Raw genomic sequence first — 23465 nt, forward strand, 5'->3', positions numbered from 1 at the left:
GGTGATAAAATAATAAAAAAAACAAAAATAAGAATTAAAATGGCTTGTTAGAAATACATTTTCTTTATTCAAACAACACCAGGGAAGTAGACCACGGCATGTACACATAGATTTTTTCAATAAATTTTCTAATTTTTGTGTTTTAACTCAGGAAATTTAAGACGTAGTGGTCTTATATGGACTGTGGAAGGGTTGAGGCAATATGGTAACCCTGTGCTTGGCCAGAAACTCCCTCCCCAGTAGCAGTGTGTTGTTTTTTTTTAATTTTATTGTTGCGGTGAAGCTTCCAACATCCGCAGATTGTTGGCTGTAAGTGGAGGACACATTTGTACAACCTGTAAAGCAAATCTACCAAAGAATTGGCATTTACAGTCTGTCCATGTGTTACGAACTCCCTGTGAATTACACCATGTCTTTATTTCGGCCACACTTTCATCCATACTTGAGGGTACTGGTGACTGTTGCTCTGGTCAACAAGCTCTCTCCCCTTCCAGAACAGCTTATGTCACTCAAACAATCTTAAGCAACTCATGGCAGCATCCCTGTAGGCATCCCGAATCATTCCGAGGGTCTCAGTCGCAGATTTTCAGAGTTTGACATTGAATATGGTGGTGTAGTGCTGTTTGAGATTTTTCTTCATCTTGGAAAGCAACAGCATTTCTTAACAGAGGTTCAAAGAATTCAACGCGCTTATTCTCCTCTAGGTCACACATGATTGGAAAAAATATTCTTGGAGTAGGTGATATGTAAAAAATATTCTTGGAGTAGGTGATATCCATAATTCTCACAAATTAAAATTTAGGCTGGAAATATTTTATCTTTATAAATCAACAGCTAATTGATTGAATTTCAAGAAATCAATGTTTGAAATATTATTCACAGCCTTGCTAAAAGTTTTCAAACTATACTTCGATTCACAGAGCTTTGAAGACTTAATAAAATCATTACACTTAGGAGGTTGACCTTGCAGTAATTCCATCACATATTAATTATGGGCTTGTTTAGAAGGTATTTCGATAATTAATTTTGTTTATGTACATGAAAATCACCTTCATAAATGTTTTTTGATCATGCACAGTTAAAAGTTTTACAATTTTTTTGTATTTTACAAATCAATCGAAATATCCTATTGCATAATTTTCTCTAAAGGTAATTCCGTCACAAATGGAATTGCCCATGGACTCTTTGGAAGGTTCCCCACTACCAAGCTCTGGTGGACCGATCCCACTTCACGCTGCAGAAATGCAGTCAGACCACATATTGATCCTACCTTTTACGTTGCAGAGTGCTCACAGTAGAAGTGACAATCCACAAAAATAACACTCATTATAGTGATAAGAGCAACTGCAGGAAAATAATGTGGAGTAATACTCATTTTCAGGAGATCACCTGTTTAGCAAAACTGGGCAGGTTATTTTCCACAACACCAAAATATCAATAATTAAAAGTGGCTGGCAGATTGATTTAATGAAATGATATTCCATCACAAACTCCAATTGTGGTAAATTCAAGTACATACAACGAACCCCACGAGGAACTTTGCATGCAAGTGAAAATGAGAGAAAAATCTATATATAAACAATTTTATTATATTTAGAAGTATAAATTCATACTCATTTACCAAAAAATAATTAAATTAGGCATAATAATTAAGATTAGCTTTCTTCTTTGCCTGAACTTCCATTATTGCATCCATAAAGTCTTCATGAGTAACAGCTGCAGCTGCTCTCCGCAGGGCAATCATACCCTAAAGAATTCAATAAAAATAAAGTGTTAATACTAGTAAAAATATCTACCAAAAGACAATTGACAATCAATAACGCTTAATTATATCATGGTTATTACCCAGTTCAAACCAAATTAGCATAAAAAGGAAGATCTGACTCTGGATAACAGCAGTCACTAGCCTCGCCCACTAACTCCACAATGGTAGAATAGAACCATAGTCAGATCTAGGGGGGGGAGGGAGGGAGGCACGGGGGCACGTTCCCCACCCCCCCCCAGACCCTTAAAAAATATGCAAGATTTTTAATACAGTACCATTATCATTGCGTTCGTTTTGTATTATGAGGTATCCTTGTCCCCCCCCCCCCCCCAGAACAAAATCTTGGATACAACCTTGCTTGTGCCCCCCCAAAAAAATCCTGGATCCACCCCTGAATAGAACATTAATTATCCCAGAGAATACAGAGGAAAGCACAAAATATGAAACAGAGATCGACATTCATTGCTGTTTTCACAGTACATACATAGTTTTGACAATAATTTCCAATGCTCAATAGTTCTGCCATGCCATTGCCGTATGTTTAACTCTTATTCACTTAAAATAACCATGGTTTCTAAAAAAACTTCTTTCACTGGCCTCTCATTATACACATTAAAAAATTTCTATACTTTTCCCAAAAATTTTGACAAAAAAGCAACTATAACGATGCCTGTACACTATAGTGGATGCTCCATTCAACAAAGGCACATCACCCCCAGAAAATTGTTTGCCATATCAGGCAATTTTTACATGGTGAAGAGTGAAATGACTAATTTCCCATATTCTTAATCACCACTTTTTTTCATCTTGGAGCTAACTCAAAGAGGAATTAGATATTTGTTTGCCTTAACTTGCATATATGTATATAATGTTGCAAATGAAATCTCACAAACCAATTATTTGCACTTTCAAAAATCATGCATCCATAGCTGCCTAAAGCAACATGTGTGATGAAATAACCATGGATCTAGTATTATCTGTGAATGGTAAGATACGTCTAATCGCAGCGCAAAGGTATCAAATCAAAAAGGCAAAAAATCATATTCCAGGCACTATACTAAACATTTGCAAGTCAAAAAGATGCATGAAAGCAGTCTGAGTGGGATGCAGTTCAATAAGCATGTGGTGCAATCATACCGCCTCACATAAAGTAAAGCTGAAGGCAACTTATTTGCAATTGCACATCATACAGCCATTGATTCATGGTTCTTGAACACATGCGCTTAAAGCTGCAGATATTTTCATAGGCAATGAAACAAAATTAATTTTCAACTGTCTCATACAATGACAGTTGAAATGTGGCAAAATTTCCTTTTTACATTAAGTCTCAATGTCTCCACCGCAATCTATACCCGACCTCCATACATGTCAACATTTGCCAAAAATAAGATCGCTCTGAAGCCTCTCTAAAAACCTCTTGAAGCATTTGCTTTATTTCACAAATCCTATTGACCCTACCTGCAGACACAATTGATAAGTGTTAGGGCAAAAAAATCGAGAGCAATGACACGTACTACCCAAAAATAGAAAAAGTGCAATTAGAAGGGAACGTATATATTAAAATTTTCATAAAAAATCAAGTTAACTTAATTTCAATAATTGTCCTCCAAAACTTATTGGGCAGCTAGCAATCTTAAGCCCATAGAAAAGAATAGAATCTAAGACACTTTTAAAGCATGCTCTCAATTTCCTTGAATAAAACTGTCCACCAAAGTTCCTTAAATTTGACTGGATTTTTACACATTTTCAAAATACACTTACAGCTTCTACGCAGACTGCTTTGCACTGAGCTCCATTGAAATCATCTGTGGACCTAGATAACTCTTCAAAATTCACATCTGGGCTTATGTTCATCTTTCTTGAATGGATTTGCATAATTCTTGCTCTAGCTTCTTCATTTGGATGAGGAAATTCAATCTTTCGATCCAGACGGCCTGACCTCAGAAGAGCTGGATCAAGAATATCTACCCTGTTGGTAGCAGCTATCACCTATGAAATATATAAAGAGAAATTAATCATGTCCAACATATATAAAAACATTTAGGCAGAACAAATACACTGGATAGCCATAACAATAATACAGTAAACTCTCGATTATACGAAGCAGGATTTTACGAAGTTTTCGATTATACGAAGTGATAGTGCGGTCCCGGCGAAAAGCCTATGGTAAATACATGGTGCTATTCGATTTTACGAAGTTTCGATTATACGAAATGTTTCGAATTTACGAACCTCGGATCGGTCCCCAGGAGCAAAAGGCATTCGTTTATACGAACTATGGCGAAATATTTGTCAACAAAACTAGTTACGCCGGCGTAAGTAGCTAAAAAAATCAGCGCTTCCAACTGTGGTTCATCAAAAGTGTGAAATCGTAAATGATAGTGCAACTTTGGAGAGAAAGGGTTCGCCTAAAACCTCACGGTGGGAATTTAGGGGAAGTAGGACTTAATTAAAATATCGCGACTGATATAATGCCCCTGTTTACGTGCCTATTCGTAAACATCGCATCGACAATAATTCGTAGTTTAACATGTCAGGAAGGTCGAGGGTATTTCGTACACTCCTAATTAACCCTTTGCACTGCTGTGAACGTACCTGGTACGTTCGCAAGGCAGGCTGCTTTGAACGTACTTCGAAGACTACTTGACTACTTTTCGCCGAAGCACTACAAAGGGTCCCTAATCCGGGACCCTTTCCTCGACGAGCTCACCCTCGCTGGCCCATCTCTTCGACCCTCCGAGCGTGGGGCCTTTCTCTCCAAAAGTGACCGCTCTGACTGCATTTTGAAAATCTATCAATCAATGCCATCATCAAAAATAATTGTTTGCATCACACTCCTGCCTATCAGGCATTCAAGTACGTCTCTGAACCGTGTTTCTGCGATGAGGAATAACGACTTTGTTAACTTTGCTAAAATGGCCAAGTTAATAAAATTGTCATTTTTCATCGCAGAAACACGGTTCAAAGACGTACTTTATTTCCTCCACTACAATCGCAAATTGCTGGAAATCGGCCGGATTCCCTTTGATAGCGCATCATGAGGATGTTCTCGAGGTTGGTAATTGATACAACTAGCCTACTAGTAATTCTACTGCTATAATATCACGGCTATGGTTGATTCGTTACGTTATACATTCAGGAAGCAGCAGCAGATAAAATCGCGGAGGAGATTAGAGGCTTAAAAGATGATTTTGAAAAATTCTTGGAAAAAGCAGGAAGAGCACAGCGCGCAACATCAAACGATTATATTGCCCTTGACGGTGATCTCCGGGCTTGCGACAATGGGTCGCCGGTATATGCGTCGGAAGAAGCAGCGGCCGGGACTAGTCATAATAGCAGTGGCGACGAAGATGAAAGTGAAGTAATTTCACCAAATAAAAATGAAGTACCCGCTGCCCTCCAAACATTAAGATATATTGATCTGGCTAACGAGTTAGTTCCCCAATTTCATTCCCATTTATGCAAGTGAGAAACCATGGTGGAAGCGGCGATGGAGGAGGGCAAAAAGGAAAAAAATAATTGATATTATAGTAGTATCTTTTCGTGTGTATAATAGCCTTCCTGAATAAACAACTTAAATATCTTAAGTATTGGGCTCTATTAACCACCAACTTATTTTTCGGTCTACTCGTAAGAAAGATGCACTTCTAACCGTGAACTTTCTTCTCGCGTGTCTCCCCGCTTTCCCATGCTGAGAGATCTTTCTTTCCAAAGTCTTTGTTTACTTCCTCCCGCGGCCTTCTGCTGATCTTGCTGACACCCATCTTACGCATCCCAAACCCCTCCTTCCCCAGCATTTCCCATTCACTCCCTCCCCCCTAAGGTGACAGAGGTCGAGTGCGTCGCAAAAAATACGGCCCCCAAACGTAGTCTGAGGCAGAGATGAAGGCCATTTCCCCACCCTTCTTTCTCCTGCCCCCTTCACCACTATTCACCACTCCTTTGTGCTGACCACACTTCTTTCCTCAGGCAATCCCCATCCCACTCTTATTCACCCCACCCACTGGGAACGTTCCCCGATTGTGGAGAAGGGCATGGTTCATCTTTACCTGCAACAGGGGTAAGTTATTAACCGGAGAGAGGCTGAAGAAGTATCTTCCACTATCAGGGAAATGGTGCCGCGCTTATAATTCTCTCTCTTCTTCTCTGCTGACGTTTCAATTGCAATTATTTTCTTTGCTCTTTCCTCACTATATTTATTTACGATTATTGCGCGACTATTTTTAGTGCTAAAGCTAAGAAAATCTTTTCTCTACGTCAATGATTCTTTGCATAACTTTCAATAGGGAGGAGAAAGGGACACGAAAAGTAAATGAGGTGAATGTACAGGTTTTTGCTTGTTATTTTTGGGAATTCACGCAAGTGAACCAATACTTCACACACGTTGAGAAATGATGAAACATCTCTTGTAGAAAAACAATCAATGCGGATAATAACGTTTCCCTCTTTATTTCTCCGATAATGGAAGATGTTTCTCCTGTCGTTTTCCGGTTGGAACCTTGCTCCTGTCGGCATAAAAGAAGAGAGAGAAATACTATATGAACATAGCACTTCACACCCGGTATGAAGAATATATGGTCCGAATGAAGAATGAAGTCTTTCGTAGCAACGTCTGCGAAGATGATGGAGCACAGTATCCGGACGGAGAGCTCAAACAGAATTTACTTCAATTATTCGCCAGAAGATAATCATATCCTACGAAATTTAGAATCGTAACCGAATCTCAACAAAAATAACCAATGGAAAAGATAGCACATTCAACTGAATATACAGAGTAACTCGAAATATTAACTTACGAAGGTTATTTAGGAAACGGGTGGAGGCCCTCGTTTTTCTTTTTTTTCTCGTCACTGAGCGATAGAGGGCGACATAAATGGCGGTTAGGCCGGCTGCTGCTAACATTCCGTGGGTGCTGGAAACAAATATCTATCTTACGCGAACTTAATAGTTGTTATTCGCTCCTAACCACAAATTTATAACATTAAATTCTTATAATAAACTTTGCAATTCATTATTTGATTGCGTTTTCTAAACTGGTCGGGAATTTCTTAAGCGATCGTTGATGTTGAAGTATGAACAAGAAATGGGAATTTTATGGTGGTATAATTATTTAACGATTTTTCACATCATAAATCGATAACAAAAAGCCTTTTCTATGAATTATACCGAAAATAACAACCGAAAACATTTAAATAAGACCACTAAAGACAAAAAACGGCGGAAGAAACAAAAGCGAACATTTTTTTCATGACTTATGAAAAAGGTTTGAATTTACGAAACTCGATTTTACGAAGTGCCGATTTTCCGGTCCCACTGACTTCGTAAAATCAAGAGTTTACTGTATATTTTGCGACTAGTTGAAACACCATGAAATCATATTCTTAAAACTTATTCATCATTTCAGACAACAATTTAACATTCCAATACAAATTAATCTCACAGTATAGAAAGTGGATATCTGAAAATTACCGTAAAGAGTTAGTGATTTTCCCTAGAACTATCCACTATTTTATTAGCCAAAGATTTTAACAGGTTTCCTTCTTCAATTTTCGAACTCAGCTTGCTTTAGGCTCTCAGCATAAATTATGGCTAGCTCCCAGGGCAACCACTCCTGACACTTAAACCATAAATTACTACATTGCTATGCAAACATACTTTACCTTGATATCTGAGTTTGAACTGAAACCATCCAGCTGATTCAATAATTCCAGCATAGTTCTTTGAACTTCTCGGTCTCCAGCCTTTTCAGAATCAAATCTTTTCGTACCTGAAAATGGAAGCCTCTAATGAGATTTTCATGAAGCATGAATTGTTTAAAATTGAAAGCTGACAAACTTAAATGAAAAAGAAATGCAAAAATTACACAAAAATCTGAAGAGCCAATGGAGCAAAAGCCACATACATTTCTTATGAGACTGAGTGCGAGAAATAAAAGCATATGTGTGCGTACGTACCCCAACCTTCCTTATGTCATGCATCAGTTGTGACAATCTACTTAGGAGCTTGATTAACACTTTTAAAGGATGAAATAGGTTTCCTCAGCAAAACTATAGTCTCCATTTAACCAATAAACTTTTTAGCACAATAAAACTCAATTATGGGGATGAGAGGGAAAACAAAAAATAAACGTCTAGGAGTTACAGTGTGAATTGTTAATTGAAAATAAATAATGAACTTGTACAATTTATGGAAAAGAAATAAATTACCTGAACCAAGAATCAAAACCCACATTGGTCATATTTTAAAGACAATACCCTTCTCTGCTACCCAAAAACTCACCATAGTCACGCAATTCTATTTGTATGTGTAAGAGGTGATACATACTTGGTAATCTAGATTGATTGTTAAATCATACAAAATTTAAAGGCATTTAGTGGCTAAATTGAAGTTCCAGTGAAAGACCTAAATTAAGAATTTTTCACACAAACCAAATAAAAAACTTGTAGTTGAAACAAACCACCATCAAATATTGGTTGAGGAATGACATAACATGACTGAATACCTAGAATATTAGGTAAATGTGACGATATATAGTCTGCCCAATTAGGTTCCTGAATTATACTCTCTGCATACACACTTTATGCCATTATCATATTTCTCATTATTCCAGCCATTAACCTTCCTAATCTCACACCCACAAAATCATACATAGGCAAAATAAGGAAATCAGAATAAAATATGTTACAATATGAAAAATAATTCACAGCAAATCACAACGAAATTGACCATCAACAATGGACTTCAGGCAGATTTAGAATTCCTGCCATAAATTAGAAGGTAATACTTACTTTAAGCTCAAAAAAATATTTTTTAACGTACCAATTGCATCCAGTTCATCTATGAAGATGATGGCAGGAGCCTTTTCCTTGGCAAGCGCAAAGGCATCTCGAACCAATTTTGCACCATCACCAATGAACATCTGGACCAACTGAGGACCAGCAAGTTTCAGAAAAGTAGACTTAGTCTGAGCAGCACAAGCTCTGGCTAATAATGTCTTTCCTTAATAAGGAAAATGAAACAATTTTAGAAAAGCACTTGTTCCCCAAATACACTGCAAACATTAGGGATCATTTATTTAAAAATGAAGTGTTGTTAAACTCTTTAAGATAGGTGTTTGTGTCTTTGGTATACAAGCAACACTTATACATTAAAATTATTATTGCTGTCATTAAATTGTCCAATTACGAACAGGAGAATTTATCCCAATGAGACGATGAGAATGTCACCGATCAATGCATCCTACCATTATGCATTATTTGAATCAGTTAAAAAAAAGAAATACAGAGAAATAGAATAATATTTACAGTATCGTGATAAATAAAAGGAATCAATGCACATAAGAGTGACCAATCAAATCTACAACATACATAACATTGCAATGCAATAATTTCTAAAGGCAATGCAATATTTTATACGGGGCACATCATTGCACAGGTTAGCACTCAAACCATGTTGAAATTGCAACAATGTGAACTTGGAATTAGAGCAGGGGCCATTTTGCCATTTCGTGTCCATGAATTCTCACATGTGTTCTTGCAATTCACAGCTTTACGCAACACAATTTTGATTGTACCTTCGTACAAACATCAGATAATGCATTGGCGAGCCCAGGGTCAAATAGCCTTAAAAATAATCTATCATTTACATTATTATTCCCTTAAAGCCAGTGATAAGCCATGCATTAAGTGCAGTTTATTGCATACAAAATTTAACAAATGAAACATTATTTTGATATTCTCCTGCTTTGCATGATGCAGCCAATTTAGGCTCCTCTTCGTGGCCTTCTGATTGTACTAATTCAACATGTACTGAAGAAATACATACTTTACATACAGAAAAAAGAAAATTCTAGGGAAAATTAACATGAAAATATGAAAAAGATCATTTACCTGTTCCAGGAGGTCCATACAATAAGACACCCTTAGGGGGTTGGATTCCAAGATTTTCAAACTTCTCTTTGTGAGTCATTGGAAGAACAACAGCTTCAATTAACTACAAAGAAATAATAGAGTACATTTTGTCCCATGAAAAAGCACAGAGCATTGGCTACACAATTATATGTGTTTTTGAGTTACCATGGCACTTTTTCTAACTTTCCCAATGGAATATCAAGATTTTCAATTTAAGGAGCAACAAACATTATCTTTTATTAAATATTATCCCCACATTTTGCTTAAAATATGTTAGGAACAGCAATTTCAAAAGGTTTACACATTTTAATGCCAGTGATGGCTTGTTAGATGAAGTGAGTCAAGTATTACTTCATCTATATTTTGAGAGGAAATGAGAGTCAATTTATACATTATTTGAAAATAGGGAAATACACTAAGCCTTAAAAGTAAAATTTTCAGAGAGTTATGATATAAATATAATGCAATGATACCACAAGATGTATAAGCATCAGTACATCAGATTTCATTGAGTAAGTTTATTTTTTTGACGTAGTTACCAACGTCTGTCCAAGCTACTATAAGCCCACCTACTGACCCCATTGAATACTTGGACAGATACACAAGTTCCTTTCACTGAATGACATGCTTTAACATAATAATAGGTAATAATGAGAATAAACATCATCGAACATTGATAGAACGTGCAAGTCCTGAACAACAGAGATCATTAAAATTCTTTAATTATAATTTACAAGTTAATAGGTACAAAGAATGATCTTAATATTATGGAATAGTATCGGTTCCATTAAAGATTATATTAAAACTTATGGAATCATAGACAATTTGGTGAAAATATTTTATCTTCGCATAAACAAATTTCAAAGTAATGAATTCACCACTTTTTGGGTCTCATGAATTTCATTATGTTGGGGTTCTAATGTATACACACACACCAACAAAATGCAACTACTGCACTAGTGAAAATCAGGATCTCATATTATGAAAAGATAATGCATTATCTTACCTCCTGAATCTGCTTGTCCAAACCTCCAATATCAGAGTACTGCTCAGTAGGTCTCTCATCAACTTCCATGGCTTTCACACGTGCATCATACTCAGCCGGTAATGTTTCAAGAATGAGGTAAGAATCTTTATTCACTCCCACTAAATCACCAGCCTTCAATCGCTCTGGATCAACTAACCCAATGACTGGTAGGAAGTATGTCTAAAAATACACATGACAGAATACATTTTTTTTAAACTAAGATATGTACTCAAAAATGCATTCAACACAGCACATCATTTAAATAATTCTGGTAGTTAATAATAATAAGTAATAACTTGACACAGCGGAGAATTAAAAAAACATCAAAATAATTTAGGAATTGATCAGCCACGTTAATGAGTGGCAGACATATGCACTTTAAACTTCAAAACACTAAAATTTTGAATGGGTATTTTGGCAACAAAATTCCAAAACATTTTTAACATAAATGATTTTGATAAAAGATTTTTTTAATGGTAAAAATGGCAAAATCGTTAATAACAGAATATCAAGTATAACATCTGAGTTCATAACCAATTTCTTTTCAGTAAGTTAGCTCTTTTCTTGCTGTGGTTTACAGACCAGTCCGCAGGTGGGTTCACCAGATAAAGGACATATTTTTTTAGAAAGGGAATAAGACAAGTCTGAAGAGCGTACACATCCAAATTATTAAGTGCCAATAATTCCTCACAACACATAGATTGTAAGAAAATGATGTAAAGAGGATAGCCTCTTACGAAAATGAAGACTGTGATCCTACAATATAGCTATCAAACAAACATTATTGATCCACCAATTATTATTGGATACTTCTCCAAAAATTATTAAAGCATCATAGATTCGGTCATTAATTTCTACCAAAGGTTACCATAAAATACTATACTGGCTACACTTTATAGTTCATAAAAACGCAACAAAAAACCAAATTGCACAAATAAAAAAGAAGGAAGACACATCCTGGGTTAATAAACAAGCAATACATAAAGACAACAAAAAGTGAATGATTAAGCTTCAGTTTTTTTCCCTCAACCTTCCTAGGATTGTTTAGAAGTGAACAAAATCCCTCATTAATGGAGATTATTGGATATGCCATTTGTATTCACTTCAACATACGTAGTTGATTTACCAAAAACAATCCAAACAACATTGTGGCACACAAAGATAAAAATTTAAATATGGGGGTTCAACTACACAATGAAGCATATGTAATTTATTTGAAATATTCATAATTATCAACTTGTCTAATTGTAATACATTCTAAACTGCATGCCACACAAAAAGCTGGGCTTTCCATGCCACATAATTTGGGGAAAAAATTAAAACAGATTTAGCTTTAACTATTTCAAATGCATGTTGAATAAATGCTAGCAAAGTAACTTAAACCAAGCATGATCATAATTACGAAAATGCCACAGAAGACAAGAGACAAGAGGTTGTCTTACATTGTAATTCCATCATATTTCGCGAGTGACACAAGGAAAACATTTACATTAAACATTGCCTGAAGCAGGAGTAAATTAGATAAATATTTATTAGAGCTGGGACGGTCAAATCTGAGGAATGACTTTTCAAAAATGGTTCAAGTTCATTGCTTAGGTATCGCGCAATGTCACGGCTCACTTGAAATAGATGCCGGCAATCTTCTTCCCTCGCCTAAAATGGTTAATTAATATCCCGCAACAATTTCTCACCCAGCTTAACAGCCCCACTTTTTCTAAATGCTCTTCATATACAAGTGTAGGAACGCACGGTTGGCTGCTCAGGGCATGGACTCTTGGGGGAAACCCAAGAGGTGGGGGCGTGAAGCCCTCAACGGGAAAAGGGCTTTTGGGCCCGTTGTAAAAGAGAGAGAATAAAGAGTTGTGTTTTGAACCTCGAAGTGAGCGAACGTTATTTTGAATATCCTTCTCCAGCGAACCGGCGCTACATTGGCGCAGTCGGTAGGATTGTGTTCTCGATCCTGAGATATCGCGTGCGGTTCGGCGGCGGCAGCCATGGCGGGTATGGTGATGCCGGAGAAGTTTAGTGGTGCGGAGGAGTGGGAAGACTGGGTCTTCCAATTTGAGACAGTTGCAGAAATAAATAAGTGGCCTGAGGAGCAGAAGACACTTTATCTGAGACTCTGCCTCACAGGAAACGCTCTCTCGGCATTTCGTGATCTACAGGAGGAAAACCGTGGGAGCTATGCAAAGGCGCGGGAGGCATTGGGGCGGCGCTTCAACCCAAGGGAAGCGAGCGAGAAGGAGAAGGCGCGATTCGTCCAAAGGGCGCGCAACCCCGGAGAAGACATCGCCGCCTTTGCCACGGACCTCGGGCGCCTTGCTCGGCGCGCATACCCTTCCTGGCCCGAGGATGCGAGAAAGGCCGTAGTGCGCGACCGCTTCCTCGATGGGCTCGACGGGAACATTCGGGTGTGGGTGAAACAGGCGAGACCTGCTAGCCTCGAAGAAGCAATCGGCGTTGCAATCGAGATGGAGGCAATCCATTTCGCCAGGTCATCCACCAAAGGAGTGAATGCGTTGGCGCCGGCGACGCTCGTCAGGTCACAGGAAATCGGTGTGGAGAGTCGAGGGTGCAGTCGCGAGGACAGAGTGGAGGCCGCGTTGACACAGAACTCAGAGACAATGAGAGAGGTGTTGCAATTTTTACGAGGGATGGGTATGTCAAGTGGTGAAGACCGCGGCCCCGCTCCCGCTCCGGAGAGGCGGCACCCTAATTCCAGTGTGAGGCGCAGAGATCGGCCGCGGTGTTGGATGTGTGGCGAAGCGGGCCATCTGAGAGCCGAATGCTCACGGCTATCCTTCTCGGGAAACGACGGAAGGCTGAGGAGGCGGTAACCTTCTCGGCCGGTGACAAAAAAGGAACCCGAGACACTTTTTCACCGCTCGAGGGCGTCGGAGGATGCGGAAAAAAGGAAATTTGGACAATTTTGTCGGAGTCAGTGCCCCTGGTGCACGGATCCGTTTCGGGGATCCACGCCGAGACACTAATAGACACGGGAGCCGCGGTGTCATTGATATCGGAAGAAATATGGAACCGCACCGACAATTCGAGGAAAATCAAAACAGACAATTTGACACTAATAACGGCGAATGGGGAGCCATTACGGGTGCTGGGGAAGGGTGAAGTGATACTTCAGATCAGAGGGGAAGAGTTCTCTCATGATGTGCTCATTGCCCCGCGCCTATCGAAGGGATGCCTCCTGGGTGCCGATTTTCTGCGAGCACATCAGTGTGACATGGCTTTTTCCCGGAATTGCATTCTTCTCCGCGGAAAAGCGGTGCCTTTTCTCTTAAGTGAGGGAAAGTGCGAGTGGGGCTGCGCAGTTACGTTGAAGGAGAACGTTGTTCTTCCTCCTCACCACGAAGTGGTAGTGAAGTGTTTGGTGAGCTCGGACCCGGGGTTCAAAGAAAAAGTGGGGATAATCGAGCCAAACCCAAAACTTTTAGAGCGTTATGGCGTTTTCGGTGCGCGGATTTTGCATAATGTGAAGGATACGGTGAAAATGCTTTTCCTGAATCCCTTGGGAGAGACAGTGACTCTATACAAAGACAATAAAGTGGGCGTATTGCATTAGTGTTGTGGAGAACAAGTGGAAACATGTCAAAAGCCCGTTTTTAGTCTGGAGAACACGCATCTCCCCCCGGCATCTTCCCTCTTTGACTTAAACTGTGCCGATATTAGTGAAGCGGAAATAGAGGAACTCAAAACAGTGTTGAATGAGTTTTCAGATGTGTGCTCTCGAGGACCCTACGACTTAGGGCGTACAAACATTCTTAAGCACACAATAGAGACTAGGGATGTGTCCCCGATTCGGCAACCTCCCAGGAGATTGCCAATCCACAGACGCGGAGAAGTGCGACGAATCGTAGAGGAAATGATGAGGGACGATATAATCGAAGAATCATCATCTCCTTGGAGTTCACCGATCGTTCTTGTGAAAAAGAAAGACGGATCGACGCGATTTTGCGTTGATTATAGGCGTCTGAATTCCGTGACTCACAAAGATGCTTATCCCCTCCCCCGCATGGACGACATTCTCGATTCGCTCGCCGGCGCAACAGCTTTCTCCACAATAGATATGGCGTCAGGATACTGGCAGTGCGAGGTCGCGGAAGTTGATCGAGAAAAGACAGCCTTTACCACTGGTGACGGTCTATATCAGTTTAAAGTGCTGCCCTTCGGATTGTGCAACAGACCCAGTACATTCCAAAGACTAATGGACCTAGTGCTTGCGGGTGCACAGTGGAGTTCTTGTTTGGTGTACTTGGATGACGTCATAATTTTTGGAAGGGATTTTAGGGAGCACGTAGAAAGGCTAACAGATTTGTTGATACGCCTAAGGAAGGCGGGACTGAAAATTAAGCCTGAGAAGTGCCAAATCATGAAACCATCTGTGAAATTTTTAGGCCATATAGTCTCCAAAAATGGTGTCGCGACGGATCCTAATAAAATTTCCGCGATCACACAATGGCGGTCTCCAGCATCCCTTGAGGAGCTTAGGGCGTTCCTCGGAACTGTGTCATTCTACAGGCGATTCATTAGAGGCTTTTCAGAGATAGCATGCCCCCTTCACAGATTGACCGAAAAGCATGCCCTATTTAAATGGAGTGCAGAATGTGAAGACGCCTTTCAGACTCTTAAGCGAAAGCTAACGTCTTCACCAATTTTGGCCTTCCCGCGTATGGACTCCGAATTTACACTCGACTGTGACGCTAGCGGGATGGGTATCGGGGCCGTACTCAGCCAGAGACAAGAAGGCGAGGAAAGGGTTGTGGCCTATTATAGTCGGACGCTGTCACGTGCCGAAAAACAATATTGTGTGACGAGGCGTGAACTTTTGGCGGTAGTCAATTCTACCCGCCATTTTCGCCAATATTTATTAGGCAAACGGTTTGTGGTGCGCACCGATCATAATTCCCTACAGTGGTTGAGATCGTTTCGAGAACCGGAAGGACAAGTTGCTCGCTGGCTTGAGCAATTGTCGGAGTATGACTTTTTAGTGGTGCATCGGCCGGGAAACAAACATGGAAATGCCGACGGTTTATCCCGGTCTGTTTGTAAACAGTGTGCTCGGGGAGAGGGGGAGCTGATTTCAGCGGAAATCGACGCCGTCTTAGAGGCCCCCAGTGAAAGCGTGAGGGACAGGCAAAGCAAAGACCCCGTGCTGAGAAGGGTAATGGAAGCACTCGAAGCAGGAATTCGGCCGTCCGAGGGAGAGAGGAGGGGTGACTGCCCGAAGGCGAAGGCTTTGTGAGACGCTTGCGAGAGAGCCTCGAGAAAGCCCATGATCTCGCACGGCATAGGCTTGGGTCGGCCCACCTCTGGCAAAAAGAACAATACGACCGCCGGTGTCACGGTGCACCCTTTGAGGAAGAGGAAAATGTATGGCTCCACGATCCCGCTACGGCAAGAGGGAAGTGTCGTAAATTCCATCGCCCCTGGACGGGACCCTTTCAAATCATACGGAAATTGTCTGAGGTCACGTACCGGGTGAAGAAGGTGGATAATCCTCGCCGCCGCTTAGTGGTACACTTCAACCGACTCAAAAGGTGGGAGGAAAGACCGGGAGAAGACACGGAAAAGGAATGTCAGAATACGGACGGAGTGGAAGAAACAAAAGCTGGGCCACGAGAAGCTGAGACAGCGAGGGAAAAACCTGTCGTCCGCGGAGGGGGTGGATGGAAGTTTTTCTCCATCCCACCAACACATGAGGGCCAAGCGACTCCGGCAGCGAGAGAGGAGCCACCAGCCGAAGCGGTTATAGAGCCGACCTTGCGATACCCCAGACGGGTGACAAGAGAACCTCAAAGGTTTCAAGCTGGGCTCTGAGGAAGGAGTAATTCCGGGGGGTTGGTCTCTTTTCTTTTCCTTTCGTTTCAGAGATAAGGAGATTAAGGCGCCCACTTCCCCAGGTCCGAGGACAGCGAAGGTTCTCGCTATGCAGACCGTCGCGAGGCCTTTGAAAGGAGGGGACAGTGTAGGAACGCGCGGTTGGCTGCTCAGGGCATGGACTCTTGGGGGAAACCCAAGAGGTGGGGGCGTGAAGCCCTCAACGGGAAAAGGGCTTTTGGGCCCGTTGTAAAAGAGAGAGAATAAAGAGTTGTGTTTTGAACCTTGAAGTGAGCGAACGTTATTTTGAATATCCTTCTCCAGCGAACCGGCGCTACACAAGCAATAATCTTCTATGGTTTAAAAGAAAACAAGCTATGTTGAGAGAATACAACAAAAGTGTCGAGAAACGCACTTTCTCCGCGGGAGAAAGTGATACTTAGGGCTCCTGAGTGGAGCATAACTGAAGTGCCCGTCTGGGATGCAGGAAAGCGTTTGAGAGGTCTAACAGACTTTGATTGGGAGACAAGAAATCTCCCAGGCGACAAATTGTCTCCTTTCTCCGGCAGAAAGCGCTAGAGACTTTGGGTAGGCGACAACTCTCACACAGGCACTTCATGAAGCTCCTTTCTCCCATTTTCAGGAGAAAACAGAGTTACAGACTTGCCCTTCAGATCTCCAGATTGATATTCTGGTACGCTACTCACAAGTATAAACCAAGGCATTATTATGCTTTACATGTACATTTTACTCTATAACATCGTATTTACATTCCAAATGGATTTAACAAAACTAGCAATTTTCATCACTCTACATTGTAGCATAGCTGACATGGTCATACTCCCTAAGCTTCTGCTGGTAGAATAACCTCTAATTTACATCTAATGAAGAATAAACTTTTCCAAAGCACAACATAATAACGTGACTCTGCACATAGCCATGTGCACTGGTGCTAAGTTATAAACTTGTTCTGCATTCATAGCATGAAAATGCATAAAAAATATGATCACAAATTAAAATCAGAGAAAGTTAAAAAAGGTTTATTTCCTTTAATACTACTGATTAACTTCATAAAAAGGTAAAAAGTATAGTATAGCCAGATTTGATGAATTCATTTCAACCAACTAACAAGGATATTCATACCAATCACATACCTGACGTGTAGACGTTTTAATAACAGCACATTTTCCTTTTCTTTGAGAGTCTAAGTCAACAACAGCTCCATCCTCTTCCCCAGTATCTTGAGGGTCCACATCTAATAGCTATGGACATGAAAAAAATAAAGAAAACATAAGAAGTAAAAAATAGAGAAACCCCTTGTTAAAAACTAGATTTAAAAAGGTTTTTTTTATATACTTCGGAAGCCACTTCTTCCTAGAGTAATTCAGCTATTTCCTGTAAGTAAGAGCAAGTTTCTTTTTTTTGCTGAAGGCTAGCTGAGTGAATAGAGTTACATCACAAGGTTTTTGGCTAATAGATAATCCTCATATGGCTTGTAGCAGATTTTTCAATTATAAACATGCTTTGAAATTTACAATGAAGTAATGAAGCTTCAATAATAATTCATCTTAACAGAGAAGTGATGGGCAATAAAGACCCAAACTGTCAAAATGAATGGTTCAATGAAATAAACTTATTCCCAAATAAAGAGTTCTTTAAAACTCCCGTTGTCATGATTATGGTAATGTCTGTACTGCACTAATGCAACATGTTACGCCATGCTCAGGAAGAGGTATTTTGACCTAAAGCACTATCACAAACTTACTTCAGTAAGTGTATTGGGATCACCACAGATGGTGGTAACAATGAGACCATCAAAGGTGGCCTTAAGAGGTGCCATCTGCACCAAAAATCCATTCATATGGCCTTTAGACAGCACAAACGGCCAGACATTAACCATTTTACTGCCAGGTGGTTTGTCTGGGTTTACACATTCATCTGGGCATTCATGCTCATCTTTGAACAGGATTTGATGATTCATTCTCACAGACAATTCACCATTAGCTTATGTACCTGTTCTTAGCTTTTTTCAACTATTCAAAGTTAATTTAGACATTCAGTAAAAAAATTGATGTTATGCTTGTGGAGAAAAATTGTTAGGCAAATCCAAATGGGAATGTGGCAGCAGAGAGGGCAGAGTGCTTGGCTTAGATGTTGATTGAAGGGTCCTAGGTTCAAATATTGGGTGAAGCCTTTGGACACCACCAAATAAAATCCTGTAAGTGAGAGGTGGACCAGGGGTAGGAATTGGCCCTTCAAAGCTGAATGTTTTATTTTCATCCGCCCGTGCCTAAGCCTGGGGTGAGCTCTACCCTCACTTCTCCAAACCAACATTTATATTCACTACATGAGAGTGAATGTTAAGCAGCAATCAATAATCTATTTAATTTTTGCTATTAATATTTTCAATAGATTTCGCATATTTATAGGTCATCTATATGCATATTTCCTCTCTAGTGATGAATGATGATACAAGAAGAAAGTATCTATACAGTATAGCAATGCACAGGTTGAAAGCTGTGGAAAGCTCCCCCTAACATATGGGAGTAAAAATCCACAACTGCATGATAGGAAAATTCAATACAAATAACAGGGTACTGGCAAAGAAAACATTAATTGTTATAAAATCTATGTTGATAGAAAAAAGTTAGAGATGAGCGAATAGTATCCACGAATACTCGAAAGCATTCGATAATCGAGACCTCGAATAATTATGCTCAAAGTACGAACTTGAATACCTCAAGTACTTTGAATTTCGCACCATACACTATCGCACACACGTCGTTGGTAGTTGATCTGGAAAAACATAGAGGACTCAAGTCGTTTAGTGCACGCAGCGCCGTTTTAGGCAAGTGACAAACTACATCCAACTCGCAGATTAGAGTGGTGAAAAGATATCGTTCGATGAGGGGTACCGAAAATGATTGGGGAAAAAATCCAAAAATTAATGAATAAATAAATCCGTGGGGGGAAAGTCAAGGGGTCCGGGTACCTGCTCCCCGATTTCGAGGGTAAAGCCTAAAACCCGCAGTGTTGGGTCCCGATACAAAGACGTCTCACACCCCCGACCATCATAAAAAAGAGAGAGCTAGGAAACATGTATGTTCGGCATTTGTTCATTTGAGTAAGAAAACCTCAGACAAAAATATGTGGCTTTCGTCTCCCGGGTCAAAAAACGTTCACACGTTTATTTTCGTCTTTAGTAGGGAAAAAGTTAATAGTGCTTCCCAGACTCATTGCTTTCTTTGCCAGTTCGCGATCTACTTAGCGGTGATAACATGGTTGTACTCGTATTATTAATGCTCCATGTAAGGCCTGGTTTCGAAAACCACACATCCGTAGCTGTGTGATCATGGATACAGAAAATTGGTTTGCACGAATGCTTCAAAACCACGGCTCGACATCGGAAACTACACTGTCAGGCACCACGCCACGTAGTCGCGTCTTGCACAAGTTGAGGGCTAGCAACTGCAGTGCGATGTGTATCCGTGATCAAGGACCGAGGTTGTGCACTGCGAGGCTTGGAAAACAGAAACAGAGTGCTCCCGTGAATGCAGCTGGCACTTGATCGCTTCCTTTTTACGAAGGGGATTCTAACGTAAATAATAAGCCCGCTGTATCCTAGAATTAATACCGTAATTCCGATGATTTTCCGTCCGATTTTTTTAAAAAAATTGAGCGAGATTGAAAACCATGCACGGATAATCCGCAACCGGGATAAACTGTAGCCGGATAATGGGGAGTCTGCTGTACAACCATGTTATCGCCACTAAAAAGAATGCGAACTGGCGAAGAAAGCTCTCATTGAGTCTGGGAAGCACTCTAAAATAACAGAATACCTGCATAAATAATATTATACTGTTTGTTTTAGGTAAATTAATAATATTTCAAGACATTTAAGTAAAATTTTGGGTTATCCGTGCTTCCTGATTATTTGTGCCATCTCTCCCCATCATTAGCCCGGATAATCGGGAATGTACTGTATTTACACATGGTAATTTGGTATTTTTGAATATAAATTCCATATGTGCATGAAATATTTCAGTATAAACCCAGGATTCAAGAATCTTTACCAGAACAGAGTCCTTAAGGCCGTTTTACACGGTACACGGAATTGCGTAGGTTAGAGCTGCATTACTTTCTAAAATGGCATGGAATTGCACGAATGCATGAACGCAATTAGAACAGGGGCTATTTTGCCATCTCGCATCCACACATTCTCGCATGTGTTCTAGCAATTCACCGCTTCACACGACACAATTTTGATTGCGCCTTCACACGTACGTCAGACTGCGCAATTCCGTGTACCGTGTAAAACGGCCTTTAGGCCCAGTGCACACGGTGCCACTGTTCTGCTACTGCAGTTGCAAACCAGTTGACTGCAAAACTGTTTAGCGACCTCGACAATGTATTGGAGTTGGGAGGCAAACACAACACGACTGGTTTTTGATTTTAGGACCACATCATGTGATAGGTCCCTGACAACCTTGAACCTACTTCATTGTTTTTGCTGGAGGATTGTAGGATAGTAAGTAGATATAGGTTAACAGAACATTGCTCCTATTAAAATACTCTAAGAACTGCATAAAAGTACTCATATTTTTAAAAAGTGATTTCTCACTGTCCTATTAAACCCATACGGTGATATGCAAATTGAGAAATTAAATTGATTATAAAAAAATTAAATATCTTTTTAAAGACCTTAGCATTGATTTAACTTTATGTCACCTTAAAAAGATACGAATACAAATGGATGATTCTCAAACTTGCACTATGGACAACAAAATTATTTCCCCAAGACCACAGCTATTTGAATAGCAATCACAGGATTTTCTCTAAATAAGATACTTTTTTATGTTGAGGAATGAAAATAGACTTTTCCCATAATCAGGGCTGGGCAAAATACAGGCTGAGGGGTAGATATTTGAAAAACAAACAATAAATACCTTTTAAAATAAAAAATACATTTGTATGGAAATATAAGAGATAAAAAGAGTATAACCTGCCTTGGCATGTTATGGATAGTTACAAACATGAAGAAAATGATTCTAATGAAAATGAAGTAATCTCTGAAACATAATGTATTTTACAAATTATAATTCTTATTTTAGAATGGGAAAATACAAAAAATCTGTATTTGAAATACAAGATACTTTCAGATTGTATATATGAAATACCAAATACATGTATGTATATGTTTACCATTACAAACGTATTTCAAATGCATATTTTAAAATACTTGTATTTCAAATACTGCCCAGCCCTGCCTGTAATATACATGTATCACATGGTATCATTTCACAAAATAAATTGATTTTCAAGAATGTTACTCCAAGTAATGTGATAGTTTATCAGTTTCATGCATTACCATGAACAATACATTCAAAGCCTTGGAATAATAATAATCATGAGGCCAAGCCCAATCCAAGGGGATAAGTTATTTGCTGAGGTCAACACTAGTGATGATAGCCAAGCAAAATTAAAAGTTAGGTACACTGTATAGCTAAACAATAACCTCAGAAGTCACCCTTTCACTATTAGCCCTCTGGCAAAAATTTCATAAGCCAGGTTCACGTGGATGAACTGCAACCTCTAAAGCATAAAAAGAAATAACAAAAACTCTCCTGAGGTCTCTTCAACATTGCAAAAGTAACCTATGCAACTCTCTAAAGGTTGATAATTTGTAATACATTTTACATGGAAATCAAATAATTAAAATTACTGTCTACGGCTAAGGAATGAAATAATATTGTACATCATAATTTCTTGAATAGTTAGGGTAAATATTAGATTAGCAACCAAGACACATAATATTAGAATCATGCTGGCAACTACAAGTAGTTGCCAGCATGAGTCGCAGCTTTGTCATAGGTGACATGACAAAGGTATTTTTACTTGGAGCAGATGACTGAAGTGAGTGAATATTTAAAAAAAATCACTAAATTAAATTGTCATTTTTACACGTCTCTGCAATCAGCAAATGAGTATAATTAGCAATGCAGTATTCAACGATCAGAAGCCTCCTCCGACTGTACGGAATGTTGAACGTCAAACTATAAACAACTACAGTATTACTATACCATACTAATCCTACCATTTGATAGTATGGTATTATGAAGGCATAAATTCAAATTAATTTGAAAAATAGGGGCACAAATGGGTTCTGGTAACAATGACAGTAATGTAAAAAGTATTACCTCTATGACATTAGAGACCAAATACGGCAACGTTTGATTGACCTTAATTTTCTCGTTATTTTCTTTAATTTTTTCATTTTGCGCCTGCAGTTCATGAGAAATCCTCATTACTTCACTCTTCATGATTTTTATTTCATTATCCAACAACCTAGTGCGACTAACAATTTCATCTGTTGACATTCGCAGTACTTCCTCGCCAAGAGCCTCCTGAAAATGAATTGATCCCGCTTTTAATGACACTACACCGTTAAATCACCTCAATTTTGTGAAAAATATAACAATGCTCAAAAGCTTACCTCCGCATCCTCCCAAATAGATTTATCCTCAAGAGTTCCCAAAGCCATGGCTGAGCCGAAATACTACCACAAAAGTTCAATAAGTGTGCAGGTTGATGAAGGAGAATAAACTTTTCACCTTCACTTCGCCCTTCAGTGAACTCGATGAAGGTTTTAATCTTCAAATAAATGTATTTTTCTAATATTTCTGGAAATTCCGCGATCCAAATCCACTCCAAAACATACGCAGACGATGACTATCCGAATGCGGCTAGATTGTTTGAGAAAGAGCTCCATCTGCTGAGAAAAAATAGCAACGGAGTTATACACTCAACTGTCTGCAGAACCAGCTCGTGATCCTATTTCGAAAGACCCGTTCTTCAATTGGAATTTGGATTCGTCATTTATTGATAAAGTCAAACTAAATCTTCGATATGTGAGACCATATATGATGGTTGA

At 39.5% G+C, this 23465-nt stretch overlaps 1 protein-coding gene across 1 annotated transcript; it reads right to left on the minus strand.

The window, feature by feature from the left end:
- Nucleotides 1-1569: 1569 nt before the first annotated feature.
- On the minus strand, nt 1570-23294 carry LOC124165462 (26S proteasome regulatory subunit 6A-B). Its single transcript, XM_046542897.1, has 9 exons — nt 23028-23294; nt 22732-22938; nt 17689-17796; nt 10682-10882; nt 9655-9757; nt 8585-8764; nt 7426-7532; nt 3527-3754; nt 1570-1747 (listed from the first exon to the last, which is right to left on the minus strand). Exons 1-9 carry the CDS (start codon nt 23073-23075, stop codon nt 1637-1639), a joined length of 1293 nt encoding a protein of 430 aa, XP_046398853.1. The 5' UTR covers nt 23076-23294; the 3' UTR covers nt 1570-1636.
- Nucleotides 23295-23465: the final 171 nt, after the last annotated feature.

This window comes from Ischnura elegans, chromosome 9 (assembly GCF_921293095.1).
Source record: "Ischnura elegans chromosome 9, ioIscEleg1.1, whole genome shotgun sequence".
NCBI lineage: Eukaryota > Metazoa > Arthropoda > Insecta > Odonata > Coenagrionidae > Ischnura > Ischnura elegans.